The sequence below is a fragment of the Balaenoptera borealis genome, assembly GCF_965194805.1.
Source record: "Balaenoptera borealis genome assembly, chromosome: 16".
Classification (NCBI taxonomy): domain Eukaryota; kingdom Metazoa; phylum Chordata; class Mammalia; order Artiodactyla; family Balaenopteridae; genus Balaenoptera; species Balaenoptera borealis.
Window position 1 is genome coordinate 66498064 of NC_138872.1, and position 15166 is coordinate 66513229.

The 15166-nt window shown below is 40.6% G+C and overlaps 1 protein-coding gene across 12 annotated transcripts in view; it reads right to left on the reverse strand.

The window, feature by feature from the left end:
* Window positions 1-15166, reverse strand: part of DNAH3 (dynein axonemal heavy chain 3) — a 208869-nt gene that overhangs the window by 22091 nt on the left and 171612 nt on the right. For all 12 annotated transcript variants that reach the window (XR_014236086.1, XM_082362351.1, XM_082362354.1 and 9 more), the window contains one exon: window positions 639-2780. Coding sequence is in view for 11 of the 12 variants with exons in the window: in XM_082362351.1 (XP_082218477.1) it covers window positions 639-2780 (2142 nt within the window). In the remaining variant the exon portion in view is untranslated. The remainder of the gene's footprint in view (window positions 1-638; window positions 2781-15166) is intronic.

Consider the following 15166-nt stretch of genomic DNA (forward strand, 5'->3'; position numbering starts at 1 on the left):
ATTGCAGGATAGTTAGCAGTATCCTTTGCTTCTATCTCCTAGATGCCAGTAGCACCCCCTAGTTTTGATAACAAAAATGTTTCCCCAAATGTCCCTTGAGGGGACAAAATGGAGCCACAGTCCTATACTTTTTGCATTGTTTGATTTGATTTTATTTTTTTACTACATGCAGCATTAATTACTCAAAATATTTAAAAATTGAAAGAAAAGAAAGAAGCGTAGCTGAGAGAAGCAACAGTCTGAGAAAATGGTCTAAGACAAAGGTGATAAACTAGCAGTCACTTGGCTAAATCTAGCCCTGGCTTATCCCTCATAAAGTTTTTAAGAAAAAATCTGAATGAGATATCAAGATTTAAAAATGGATGATTTCTACCTTTCTGGTTCCTCTTGAAAAAGCAGATGATCTGGTCATCCTGAGATCACATAATCAGATGGCACAATGCACAAGAGCTGAGTAGCAGCTGCCCGCTTTAGGCAGGAAAAGAAGTCTTATGCTGCCCCAGCCCTGCCTTAGTCTGTTAACTGCTTGACCCTCAAAGCCATTTGAATTTGAGGTTCCTGCTGTAAGGGACATGCTATTGTCATCCATCCATGCATTCTGGGCTTTTAATATTCCTCACACAACATTCTGCCCTTACCTGCCATTGGGTCTGCACCCGGAGACAACACGAATATCAATGGTGTGCAGCAGCTGGAATCATTGTAGGACCCCTGGAGATCAAATGTAGGGGCTTCAGTGTATACGTTTCCCATGTGTTCAGCAATGAACTTCCGAATGGCTGGAATCATTTTGTCAGGCCGCAGACATCGGAGGATCACCATCCTCTCCAAACCTTGAAGAAATTTCCAAGATCCAGGGAACGTCTCCTCATGGGGCCAGGCTGAGTCATAGATGAGCTTCCATTCATTAGCATTTTGTTCCAAATGTTCCATGAGGCCTTTCAGTTTTGGCAACGCGGATGCACGAACCACTTCTGCCCACGCCTTCTCAGACAGCCATTCAGAAACTGGGTTGGGGAAGGGGTTGTCCAGGGCAACGCCTCCAGTTAGAAGAAAGTACCAAATTTCCTCGTTAATTTGCTTTTTCTCTTTCATGATGCCTATCGTCAAGAGGAGGGAGAAAAGCAGCTTGTCCTTTTCAAACAGAGAGCGGCAGACATTGTTGTAGATGCTTAGAGTGAAATGTTCAGTGATGTACTCAATTCGTAGCTCTAGTTCCTCGCTCCTCCTGCTATGGGCCAGGGAGTGCACGTAGAGGTTTATGAACCATGTCAGGGAGTACTGGTACATGGGTTCGATGTGGACCAGGTCAGAGATACAAAAGAAGATGGTGGCAGAGTGGACAGCCACTGGCTTGTAGCCCATCCGAGTCTCATCGATCTGCATTTCTGTCATTGAAGCAATTTCCTGTTTCTCAGAGATTTCTTCGGAAAGCAGTTTGGAGGAGGACAAAATTTTGATGGCAGTCTCGTCCTCAAGGATGTTGCCCTCAGAAAGGGAAAGGACCTCCAAGATCTTATCTTCAATTTCCTTTAGCTGCTTCTTGTTCTTGGCACTTTCCACAATCAACTTGTTCTTTTTCTCTTCCAGTTCTGGCTTCTCCTTGGCAGCCACGATGCCAAGGAGTTGATCTTGGAGGCCCAAGGGGGTGATCATAAAGTTGAGGAGACAGACTTTCACGGCAACTTCAGGGAGATAATGTGGGTTCCTCAAACGGGTTGTGATGTATAACTTAAAATCCCTGGAATATTCGATGATGTTTTCACCAAGCCTCATGTACTCAACCCCTTGCTGTCTGAATGTGGACTTGAGCAAGATGGGTTCAATAAAGGCATCCAGCTCTTCCCCAACATTTTCTAGTAAGACCGGGGTACCAAACTGCAGAGCGCGTTCCAGCGTCCTCACATAGTTGGTATCCGAGAACTTGATGACTGACAGCCTATTTGCTTTCTCCATATTCTTGATCCACTTATTGGCCTGCCCCTGAGGGTCAATCATTAAGGCCCAGCGCCTGGAATTGGATACAATGATGCCATTGTCAATGGAGAAGGAGTCAGTGGGCAGCCCAGCAATCTGCCAGGCACGAATTTTTACAGGGTCTCCTAATGTGTTGCTAAGACTAAAGTCACTGGAGCCGGGGATGACCTTGTCCTTACATTGGGCCAACCACCACTTTTGGCACTCAGCCCGATAATCCACGGTAAAGGCCCCCAGGTAAGCCACGGTCCCAGAGGACAACAACACATCCCCTGTCAGATTAGTATAGCGGACACCCAGCTGCCGGGCAGCTTCTGTCCATCTGTCCTTCTCTCCCCCAAGACCACTGATCAGTTTTTCTGCTCTGATCAACTTTTGGGAACAGATTTCAATGTTTTCCTCCAACATCTTTTTCTTGGTATTCATCTTTTCAAAGTCATCGTTCAGGGCCTGGAGGCGGCCTTCCACCAGCTTCAGCTCTGCTCGCTTCTGGTTCAGTTTTTGCATTTGTGTATCCAGCTTCCCCTCAGCCTCCTTCAGCCGCTCCCGTTTAGGAGCTACCACTTTGGCCACACGATCATACACCTCCATGGCCCTCACCCATTTGCACAGACCCTCACATGCAGATGACACATTTTTAATGACAGCCGGCTGGAAATCTGGGTGATCAATAAACCTTTCCCTGATCCGCTTCATGATCATTGGTGGGATGTTGTCTTTGTCATATGTCTTAAGACTCTCCAAGAATTTCAGATCTCCGAGAATCTTTCTTGATACCCCCCAGTAATCTTCTATCATTTTACCTGTTTGGGACAAAAAACAGAGATAAGACTATTATTAAGACATTCTGCCTGAAACTTAGAGCCCTGCAGTGGCTACTTCTCATATTTGGCAAAGAAAAAAAAAATTCAAGGTCTTACAGAGGATTTTTAGGCAGAAGATATGTTGTATGATACCATAATGATGGATACATGTCATTGCATATTTGTCCAAACTTGTAGAATGTGTAACACCAAGAATGAATACTAATGTAAACTATGGACTTTGGATATAATGATGTGTCCATGTAGGTTCATCAGTTGTAACAAGTATACCACTCTGGTGGGGGATGTTGATAATGAGGGAGGCTAGGCATGTATGGGAATAGGGGGTATATGGGAAATCTCTGTATCTTCAACTCAATTTTGCTATGAACTTACAACTGTTCTGAAAAAATAAAATCTTAATTTAAAAAAAAAGCCCAAGCTTCTTATCATGGTCTGGGTGGCCCACCAACCATATCCACCTCATCTTTGCCTTGCTCCTGGTCTTCAGTCACAAGAACCTTCCTTCAATTCCTTGATGATCCCAAGTGCTTCGCTACCATGAGCTTTTCACCTAGGCTGTAAATGGCATCTAGATGGCTCCTGACCAGACTTCAGGCTCATTTTAAAAGCCACCTCTCGGGCTTCCCTGGTGGCACAGTGGTTAGGAATCCACCTGCCAATGCAGGGAACACGGGTTCGTGCCCCGGTCCGGGAAGATCCCACATGCCACGCAGCGGCTAGGCTCGTGAGCCACAACTACTGAGCCTGTGCGTCTGGAGTCTGTGCTGCGCAACGGGAGAGGCCGTGACAGTGAGAGGCCCGCGCACCGCGATGAAGAGTGGCCCCCGCTTGCCACAACTGGAGAAAGCCCTCACACAGAAACGAAGACCCAACACAGCCAAAAATAAATAAATAAATTTATAAAAAATATATATATATTAAAAAAAAAAAAAAAGCCACCTCTCTGTGGAGCATTTTCTTTCATCTCAGAGGCTGGAACATCCATTCTCTTTATAGCATTGATGGCAATCTGTGATTTTTTTTTGGTCTAGTTTTAATTGTCTGTCTCTCCCTCAAAGCTGTAAGCTTCTGGGGAGAACAAGATAGTGGAGTAGTATGACACTGAGCTCACTTCCCTCCATGAACATATCAAAAATACATCTACACGTGGAGCAAATCTCACTGAAAACCAACTGTAGACTGGCAGAAAGACTCTTCTACAACCAAGGCTATAAACAAGAGATCGGCATGGAGTTGGGTAGGAAGGGAGGAGAAGTAATCAGGTTGGGACCTGTGCCCCTAGGAGGAGACACAGAAGAGGAGGGGATATCACAGGCTTGGAGATCCTCCCTGGGAGTGAGGAGTTCAAACACATATTGGGCACCCTTGGGGTCTGGCACCAGGAAGATAAATTCCTTTAGCTGATTTGAAAACCAGTGGGATTTTTAGGACAAACTGAGACTCCACTCATAAAGAGTGCACACAAGCTTGTCTACTCCCGGGAACAAGATGAAGGAAGCAGATTGAAATTGCCTGGGGCACTGACCAGCTTCCCACCACTGCCCCAGTATGTGCCTGGCCTGCGCCAAGTGCCTGCTCCAGCTCCTCTAGCTCTGGTGTAGCTCCCCACTAGGGTGAAGGCTTCCATTGTTGAGGAGAGTGTGCACTTGTGGGGGTGGGGGTGGGGGTGGACAGAGCTGGTCCAGCCCTGGCACTGCATCTTAATGGGATGAGGGTATCCATTGCTGGAGCTCATGGAGGCAGTGGATCAGGAGCTGTCTGGAGTTCCGACTGGTGTGCTGGGACCATCCCAGCACACACCTAGCCCATACAGGGTGCCTGCTCTGGCCTCCCTTGCTCCAGAACTGCTCCCCTCTGGGATAAAGGTGCCATTGATGGGAGGGGGAGAACACACATTTACAGAGAATGGAACTAGATTGGACCCAACCCGCAGGGCTTCTGCTCCAGCACCATGGGACCTGCCCTGCCCCTGATGGGTGGTGATGACCACTGAGCATAGGAGAAGGCTCATCTCACACCTGGCTCTGGCTCTAGCCCCTCCATCTCCAGCCTCCTTCCCACCAAGGTGATAGCTGCCAGCAGACCCTGGGGAAAGATGTGACCCATACTCACTTCAAGATTCAGCTCTTCCACCAAAGCCACTGGGCACGCATAGACTGCATAGGGACACTCCCACACAAGAACACTCCTTCGAGACTGGGATAGGTAACTGTTTCATGTAATTTCATAGACACAGGGACAGTTAAACAAATGAGAAGACAGAGGAATATGTTTGAAACAAAAGAACAAGGAAAAAACCCTAAAAAACAACTAACAAAACAGGAATAAATAATTTACCAGATAAAGAGTTCAAAGCATTAGTAATAAGAATGCTAACTGAACTTGGGAAAAGAATAAATAAGCACAGTGAAAATTTTGACAAGGAACTAGAAAATATAAAAAAGAACCAGTCAGAGCTAAGAATACAATAACTGAAATGAAAAACACAATGGAAGGAATTAACACCAGACTAGATGATACAGAGGAACACATTAGTGATCTGGAAGATAGAATAATGGATATCACCCAATCAGAAGAGCAGAAAGAAAGACAAATAAGAAGAAAAATAGAAAGCAATGTATGAGATCTCTGGAATAACATTAAATGTGCCAACATTTGAATTATAGGGGTCCCAGAAGGAGAAGAGAGAGAGAGAAAAGGGGCGAAATGTATTGGATGAAATCATGGCTGAAAACTTCTTGAACCTGAAGAAGGAAACAGATATCCAGGTCCAGGAATCACAGAGAGTCCCAAACAAGGTGAACCCAAAGAGACCCGTGCCAAGACATACAATTAAAATGGCAAAAATTAAAGAGAGGATTCTAAAGGCAGCAAGAGAAAAACAGAGTCACATACAAGGGAACCTCCATAAAGCTATCAGCTGGTTTTTCTGCTGAAACTTTGCAAGCCAGAAGGCAGTGAAATTATATATTTAAAGTGCTTAAAGGAAAAACCCTACAACCTAGGATGCTCTACCAGCAAGATTATCATTCAGAATTGAAGGAGAGATAAAGAACTTCTCAGACAAGCAAAACCTAAGAGTTCATCAATACTAGCCAAACCTAAAAGAAGTGTTAAAATGTCTTCTTTAAGTGGAAAAGAAAAGGCTATAACAAGAAGTAAGAATTTATAGGAGAGAGAAAATCCCACTAGTGAAGGCAAATATATGGAAGAGGCTGTGGATCAACCACTTAAATAAGCTAGTATGAAGATTAAAAGACAAAAATTGTTTACTCAATTATAACTACAATAAACAGTTAAGGGATAAACATGAAGATGTAAAGTATGACATCAAAAACACAAAACATGGGGGAGGGGAGTAGAAAAATATAGCTCATTTAGAATGTGTTCAAGCTTAAATGACTCTCAGTTTAAGATAAGTAGGTACAATTATAGGTCAACATATATGACCCCCATGGTAACCACAAATCAAAAATCTACAATAGATACACAAGAAATAGAAAGGAACATAGCATAAGACTAAAGAAAATGATCAAACCACAAGAGACTAAAAGAAGAAAAGAACTGAGAACTACAAAAACAACCAGAAAAGAAGTAACAAAATGGCAATTAAGTACATACCTATCAATAATCACTTTAAATGTCAATGGACTAAATGCTCCAATCAAAAGACACAGAATGGCTGACTGGATAAAAAAACAAGACTGCTGCTTATAAGAGACTCACTTTAGAGCTAAAGACACACAGACTGAAAGTGAGGGGATGAAAAAGATATTTCACACAAATGAAAATGAAAAGAAAGTGGGGGTAACAATACTCATATCAGACAAAATAGACTTTAAAACAAAGTCTATAACAAAAGACAAAGAATAGCATTATATAATGATAAAGGGATCCACATAAGAAGATATAACATTTGTTAACATATATACACCTAATATAGGAGCACACAAATATATAAAGCAAATATTAACAGACACAGGGGAGAAATTGACAATAATACAATATTAGTAAGGGACTTTAATAACACCCTACTTACATCATTAGACAGATCACCCAGACAGAAAGTCAATAAAGAAACAGTGGTCTTAAATGACACATTAGGCCAATTGAACTTAACAGATATCTACAGGAAATTCCATCCAAAAACAACAGAATACATATTCTTTTCAAGTGCACATGGAATGTTCTCCAGAATAGATCACATGGTAGGCCACAAAACAAGTCTCAACAAATTTAAGAGGCTAGAAATTATATCAAGCATTCTTTCTGATCACAACAGTATGAAACTAGAAAGCAACTACAGGAAGAAAAATGGTAAAAACACAAACACGTGGAGACTAAGCAACATATTATTAAAAACCAATGGGTCAATGAAGAAATTAAAGAAGAAATCAGAAAACACCTTGAGACAAATGAAAATAAAAACACAGCTTTCCAAAACCTATGGGACAAAGCAAAAGCAGCTCTAAGAGGGAAGTTTATAGTGATACAGGCCTACCTCGAGAAACAAGAAAAACCTCAAATAAACAACCTAATCTGCCAACTAAAGGAGTTAGAAAAAGAAGAACAGTCAAAGCCTAAAGTCAGCAGAAGGAAGGAAATAATAGAGATTAGAGAAAAATAAATAAAATAGAGATAAGAAAATAGAAAAGACCAATGAAATGAAGAGCTGTTTTTTTTTTTTGAAAAGATAAACAAAAATGATAAGCCTTTAGTTAGGCTCATCACAAAAGAAGAGGACAAAAATAAATGAAATAAGTAATAAAAGAGGAGAAATAACAACAGATATCACAGAAATACAAACCATCATAAAATAATATTATGAATAATTATATGTCAACAAACAGGGCAACCTAGAAGAAATGGATAAATTCCTAGAAACATACAATCATTCAAGACTGAATCAGGAATAAATAGACAATCTGAACAGACTAATCACTAGTAGTGAAATCAAATTGGTAATCAATTAAAAAACTCCCAGCAAACAAAAGTCCAGGACTGGATGGCTTCACAGGGGAATTCTACCAAACATATAAAGAATGGCTAATACCTATCCTTCTCAAACTATTCCAAAAAACTGAAGAGGATGGAACACTCCCAAATTCACTCCATGAGGCCACCATTACCCTGATACCAAAACCAGACAAAGACACTGCAAAAAAAGAAATTTACAGGCCAATAATTCTGATAAATATAGATGCAAAAATCCTCAACAAAATATTAACAAACTGAATTCAACAATATGTAAAAAGGATCATACACCATGATCAAGTGGGATTTATTCCAAGGATGCAAGGATGGTTCAATGTCCACAAATCAATCAATGTGATACACCACATTAACCAAAGGAAAGATGAAAATCACATGATCATCTCAATAGATGCAGAAAAAGCATTTGTCAAAATTCAATATTTATTCATGATTAAAAACGCTCATCCAAATTGGTATAGACGGAACATATCTCAACATAACTAAGGTCATTTATGACAAACCCACAGCTAACATCATACTCAACAGTGAAAAGCTGAAAGCTTTTCCTCTAAAATCAGGAACAAGATAAGGATGCTCACTCTGGCCACTTCTATTTAGCATAGTATTGGAAGTCCTAGCCACAGCAATCGGACAAGGAAAAGAAATAAAAGGCACCCAGATTGGAAGGGAAGAAGGAAAACTGTCACTATTTCCAGATGACATGATACTATATATAGAAAACCCTAAAGTCTCCAAGAAAAATAATAATTTTAACTGATAAATTAAATTTAACCAATAAATAACTGATAAATGAATTCAATAATGTTGCAGGATACAAGATTAATATATAGAAAGCTGTTGTTTTTCTATACATTAATAATGAAAGAGAAAGCAAGAAAATAATCTCATTAAAATCATGTCAAAAAGAATAAAATACCTAGGAATAAACTTAACCAAGGAGGTGAAAGACCTGTACTCTGAAAACTATAAAACACTGATGAAGGAAACTGAAGATGACACAAATAAATGGAAAGATATCCCACGTTCTTGGATTGGAAGAATTAATATTGTTAAAATGTCCATATTACCCAAAGGGATCTATAGATTTAATGCAAAAACCTATCAAAATACCAAAAACAGAACTAGAACAAATAATCCTAAAACATACATAGAACCACAAAAGACCCTGAATAGCCAGAGCAATCTTGAGAAAAAAGAACAAAGCTGAACATATCACAGTCCTTGACTTCAGACTATATTACAAGGCTACAGTAATCAAGGCTACATTATGGTGTTGATACAAAAAAAAGATACAAAGATCAATGGAACAGAATAGAGAGTCCAGAAATAAACACACTCACTTACGGTCCATTAATCTACAACATAGGTGACAAGAATATACAATGGGGAAAAGACAACCTCTTCAATAAGTGCTGCTGGGAAAATTGGACAGCTACATGTAAAGAATGACATTAGAATATTTTCTAAGCTCAAAAATGGATTAAAAACTAAATATAAGACTGGAAACCATAAAAGTCCTAGAAGGAAACATAGGCAGAACACTCTTTGACATAAATCATAGCAATATTTTTTTGGATTCATCTCCTAATGCAAAGGAAACAAAAGCAAAACTAAACAAATGGGACCTTATGAAACTTAAAAGCTTTTGCATAGTAAAGGAAACTATGGACAAAACCAAAAGACAACCTACTGAATGACTGAAAATATTTGCAAATGATATGACTGATAAGGGGTTAATATCCAATATATATAAACAGTTCATACAACTCTCTATTAAAAAAACAAACAATCCAACCAAAAAATGGGCAGAAGACTTGAAAAGACATTTTTCCCAAGTAGACATACAGATGGCTAACAGGCACTGAAAAGATGCTCAACATCGCTAATTATTAGAGAAATGCAAATCAAAACCACAGTGAGGTATCACGTCACACCTGTCAGAACGGTTATCATAAAACAGACCACAAATAACAAATGTTGGAGAGGATGTGGAGAAAAGGGAACCCTCAAATACACTGGTGGGAATGTAAATTGGTACAGCCACTATGGAAAACAGTATGGAGGTTCCTCAAAAGACTAAAAATTGATCCAGCAATTACACTCCTGGATATATATCTGGAAAAAACAAAAACAGTAATTCAAAAAGATACATGCACCCCCAAGGTTCATGGCAGCATTACTTACAATAGCCAAGATATGGAAACAACCCAAGTGCCCATCAAGAGACGATGGGATTAAGAAGATATGGTATACATATGTACAATGGAATATTACTTAGTCATAAAAACAAATGAAATACTGCCACGCAGCAACGTGGATGAATCTGGAGGCTATTATGCTTAGGGAAATAAGTCCAACAGAGAAAGACAAGTACTGGTATGTTATCACTGATATGTGGAATCTAAAAAACAAAACAAATTAATGAATATAACAAAACAAACAGACTCACAGATATAGAGAACAAAGTAGTGGTTACCAGTGGGGAGAGGGGAGGGAGAGGAGCAATATAGGGGCAGGCGATTATGAGGTATAAACGACTATGAATAAAGTAAATAAGCTACAAGGATATATTGTATAACATAGGGAATATAGTCACTATTTTATTATAACTTTATTTTTTTAGATTGGCACCATTTAATTTTTTTTAACATCTTTATTGGAGTATAATTGCTTTACAATGTTGTGTTAGTTTCTGCTGTACAACACAGTGAATCAGTTATACGTATACATATATCCCCATATCCCCTCCCTCTTGTGTCTCCCTCCCACCCTCCCTATCCCACCCCTCTAGGTGGTCACAAAGCACCGAGCTGATCTCCCTGTGCTATGCGGCTGCTTCCCACTAGCTATCTATTTTACATTTGGTAGTGTATATATGTCAATGCCACCCTCTCACTTCGTCCCAGCTTACCCTTCCCCCTCCCCATGTCCTCAAGTCCATTCTCTACGTCTGCATCTTTATTCCTGTCCTGCCCCTAGCTTCTTCAGAATCTTTTTTTTTTTTTTTTAGATTCCATATATATGTGTTAGCATATGGTGTGTGTTTTTCTCTTTCTGACTTACTTCACTCTGTATGATAGACTCTAGGTCCATCCACTTCACTACAAATAACTCAATTTCATTTCTTTTTCTTGCCGAGTAATATTCCATTGTATATATTTGCCATATCTTCTTTATCCATTCATCTGTCAATGGACACTTAGGCTGCTTCCATGTCCTGGCTATTGTAAATAGCGCTGTAATGAACATTGTGGTGCATGACTCTTTTTGCATTATGGTTTTCTCAGTGTATATGCCCAGTAATGGGATTGCTGGGTCATATGGTAATTCTATTTTTAGTTTTCAAGGAACCTCCATACTGTTTTCCACAGTGGTTGTATCAATTTACATTCCCACCGACAGTGCAAGAGGGTTCCCTTTTCTCCACATCCTCTCCAGCATTTATTGTTTGTAGACTTTTTGATGATGGCCACTGTGATCGGTGTGAGGTGATACCTCATTGTAGTTTTGATTTGCATTTCTCTAATGATTAGTGATGTTGAGCATCCTTTCATGTGTTTGTTGGCAATCTGTATATCTTCTTTGGAGAAATGTCTATTTAGGTCTTCTGCCCATTTTTGGATTGGGTTGTTTGTTTTTTTGATACTGAGCTGCATGAGTTGCCTGTATATTTTGGAGATTAATCCTTTGTCAGTTGCTTCATTTGCAAATATTTTCTCCCATTCTGAGGGTTGTCTTTTCCTCTTGTTTATGGTTTCCTTTGCTGTGCAAAAGATTTTAAGTTTCATTAGGTCCCATTTGTTTATTTTTGTTTTTATTTCCATTTCTCTAGGAGGTGGGTCAAAAAGGATCTTGCTGTGATTTATGTCATAGAGTGTTCTGCCTAGGTTTTCCTCTAAGAGTTTTATAGTGTCTGGCCTTACATTTAGGTCTTTAATCCGTTTTGAGTTTATTTTTGTGTATGGTGTTAGGAGGTGTTCTAATTTCATTCTTTAACATGTAGCTGTCCAGTTTTCCCAGCACCACTTATTGAAGAGGCTGTCTTTTCTCCACTGTATACTCTTGCCTCCTTTATCAAACATAAAGTGACCATATGTGCGTGGGTTTACCTCTGGGCTTTCTCTCCTATTCCATTGATCTATATTTCTGTTTTTGTGCCAGTACCATACTGTCTTGATTACTGTAGCTTTGTAGTATAGTCTGAAGTCAGGGAGCCTGATTCCTCCAGCTCCGTTTTTCTTTCTCAAGATTGCTTTGGCTACTCGGGGTCTTTTGTGTTTCCATACAAATTGTGAAATTTTTTATTCTAGTTCTGTGAAAAATGCCGTTGGTAGTTTGATAGGGATTGCATTGAATCTGTAGATTGCTTTGGGTAGTATAGTCATTTTTACAATGTTGATTCTTCCAATCCAAGAACATGGTATATCTCTCCATCTGTTTGTATCAGCTTTAATTTCTTTCATCAGTGTCTTATAGTTTTCTGCATACAGGTCTTTTGTCTCCTTAGGTAGGTTTATTCCTATAATAACTTTTTTTTTAATTAAAAAAAAAGTTTTTATATTTTATTTATTTATTTATTTTTGGCTGCACTGAGTCTTTGTTGCTGCGCGCAGGTTTTCTCTAGTTGTGGCGAGCGGGTGTTACTCTTCATTGTGGTGCGTGGGCTTCTCATTGCGGTGGCCTCTTGTTGCGAAGCATGGGCTCCAGGCATGCGGGCTTCGGTAATTGTGGCAAACGGGCTCAGTAGTTGTGGCTCGCAGGCTCTAGAGCGCAGGCTCAGTAGTTGTGGCGCACAGGCTTAGTTGCTCCGCGGCATGTGGGATCTTCCCGGACCAGGGCTCGAACCTGTCTCCCCTGCATTGGCAGGTGGATTCTTAACCACTGTGCCATCAGGGAAGTCCCCTTATAATAACTTTAAATGGCATATAATCTAAAATAATTTTGAGTCACTATGCTGTACACTCGAAACTAACATAATATAATAAATCAAGTATATATTTTAAAATATTTGTATGCTCCTTCTGTGTTTACTACAATCTGGCACAGTGCCTAATTATCAGTTTTCAGTATGTATTGAATGAATGTTGCCCCTTATCCCAGTCACAGATGAAGAGGGCAACCGGATCCATGGGTATGTGTTTTGAATATTCTTTTTCAAATATGGGAGGTGGGTCGGATGGAGCGCATTAGGCCGTCCTTGTGATGAATCAGTCCTTCTAGTGAGTGAGTAAGTGAGTGAGGCTGTCTGCAGACAAAGAGTGAGGGTGGGGGAAGCAGCTTATAGACTTGCAGCAAAACAGAAGGCTGTCCTTGGCCTGCCCAGAAACAAAGCAGGGCCCTTATTCACCTTAGCAGCCTTCATGCTGACTAATAAATGAGTGAGCCCCAATCCCATCCCAGGGCAGTGCTCCTTTTGTTAACGTGTTAGAAAAAAGTCAAACTCTTTGACTCAGGTAATTTTAAACCCTTGCCAAGCTCAGGCTCATCAAAAAAAATTGTACTTGAGATATCATATTAGGTACAACAGGTCAAATACGTCTTATTCCTAAAGCAAGCTTAGACACCAAACAAATATTTCCCATGAAAGTTTTTGTTTGCATTCTAGGAAATGATCTGCTTTGTTTAAATTCAAGGTACCCAAAACTAACTTAATTGCTCTTTTGCTCCGTCCCAATGTACTGGCTAAATTCTGTGGGTTACATGAATAGTACACAAAATACACTTCAATTTTAAAATAAGAAAGGTGAATGATGCATCCTGTGCCCACCATCAATGATCCAAGAAGAGAACTGATTTTTTTGTGACCTGGCCATGCTTTGCGTATCTCAGCAGTTCTCAATCCTGGCTGCACCTTAGAATCACCTGGGAGCTTTAAGAAAAATACTAATGCTCAGGCCACACCCTAGACCAAAGGAATAAGAATGTCTAGGAGTGGGGGCAGGGGCTTTAGCATTCTTTAAGCTGCCAGGTGATTCCAGGGTGCAGCCAGATTATACCTCAGCTGCTTCCCTAGAGGAGTCTCCTGTAATGTCTGCTCCCTGCTTGTCCATCCTGATCACCTTTGCATTTCTTCATGTGGTTTTTGGCCTGAAACCAGCCAAGGAAGAGGGAATGCTAAACAATGGGAAGCAGAAGCCAGAGTCTCCCAAATGAGGGATCAGAAATTTCTAACATATCGGAAGGAATGGAGGAACAGCAGGACTGTTTGAAGGATATGAGGATTCAAAAGATAGGAGATATCCCTGGAGATGGTTTATAAAGTCCTTGTTCAATTCTAAGGCACTGGTTTTACTGCAAGATCCTACATCTAATTTGGATTTTAAGAATGAATTTTCACCTATTCATGCTTCTAAGGCTTGATTATATAAGCTTTCCTCTTTCCCTCCCCTATTCCTTTCTCCCCTCTTCTAAGTTTCTGTTTCCTTGTCTTCCTCAGGCCCATCAGTTTCAGTCTTTCCCTCCCTTGCCCCTGTCTCTCTCCCTCTAATCCTTCACCAGCAGCTCAAGTTCCTCCTCACCCCGTCCCCAACCCAGACCTCTCCTGTTCTCTCTCTGTGTGTCTTTGTCTCCCTGTCTCTGTCTCTCTTCTTTCTGGTCTCTTTTCTTCCTATTTTTGTATTTTTGTATGTCTCTATTTTTGTATGTCTCTGCATCTTTAGGGGTCTCTGTCTCCATTTCTCACTTTCAGCTTTTCTGTCTCTCTGCCTGTTTTTGTTTGTTTCTCTCTCCCGCCCATATCTTTCTCTCTTTGTCTCTCTGCATCTGACATTGTAAGAGTCTCTCCCTCCCTCATTCACCTCCCCACCTTTTGTCTTTCTCCCTCCTGATTTCTTTCCCTCCCAACCTCCCTCTCCCTGTTCACGATCTCATCGTGTCTATGTGCATGCATATGAAGGCATCTAGGTGTCCGGGTCTCTCCCCATTTATTTCTCAGTCTCTGTCTCTTTCTCTCCATCTCTCTCTCTCTGTCTGTGTCTCATTCTCTATCTTTTTTTCCTCTGGTTATCTCTTTCCGTGTCTGTCTCTTTTTCTGTTTCTCCTTTATCTTTCTCTCTCTAGCTCTTTCTGTTTCTCTCTCTTCCTCTCACCCGCACACTACTCTGTGTGCTTGCTGTCTATCAGTCCTCTTGTCTCCATGACCTTCATTTTTGTAATGATTTGTAGGCAGGGGCCTTGACTGAGCTTGGCTTCACCCAAAGATGCCTGCATTTTCCTTACTGACTGAGAGGAGAGAGGATGGTGAAGAAACACAAGTGAGCGCACACGCATCCTGGTGCCTTTCTTATTTCCCCCAAGACACCACGATACTGCCTGCAGGCCTGGGGCCGGATGAGCGGGGGTGCTGGCAGCCTTCCTGCCAGGGGAGC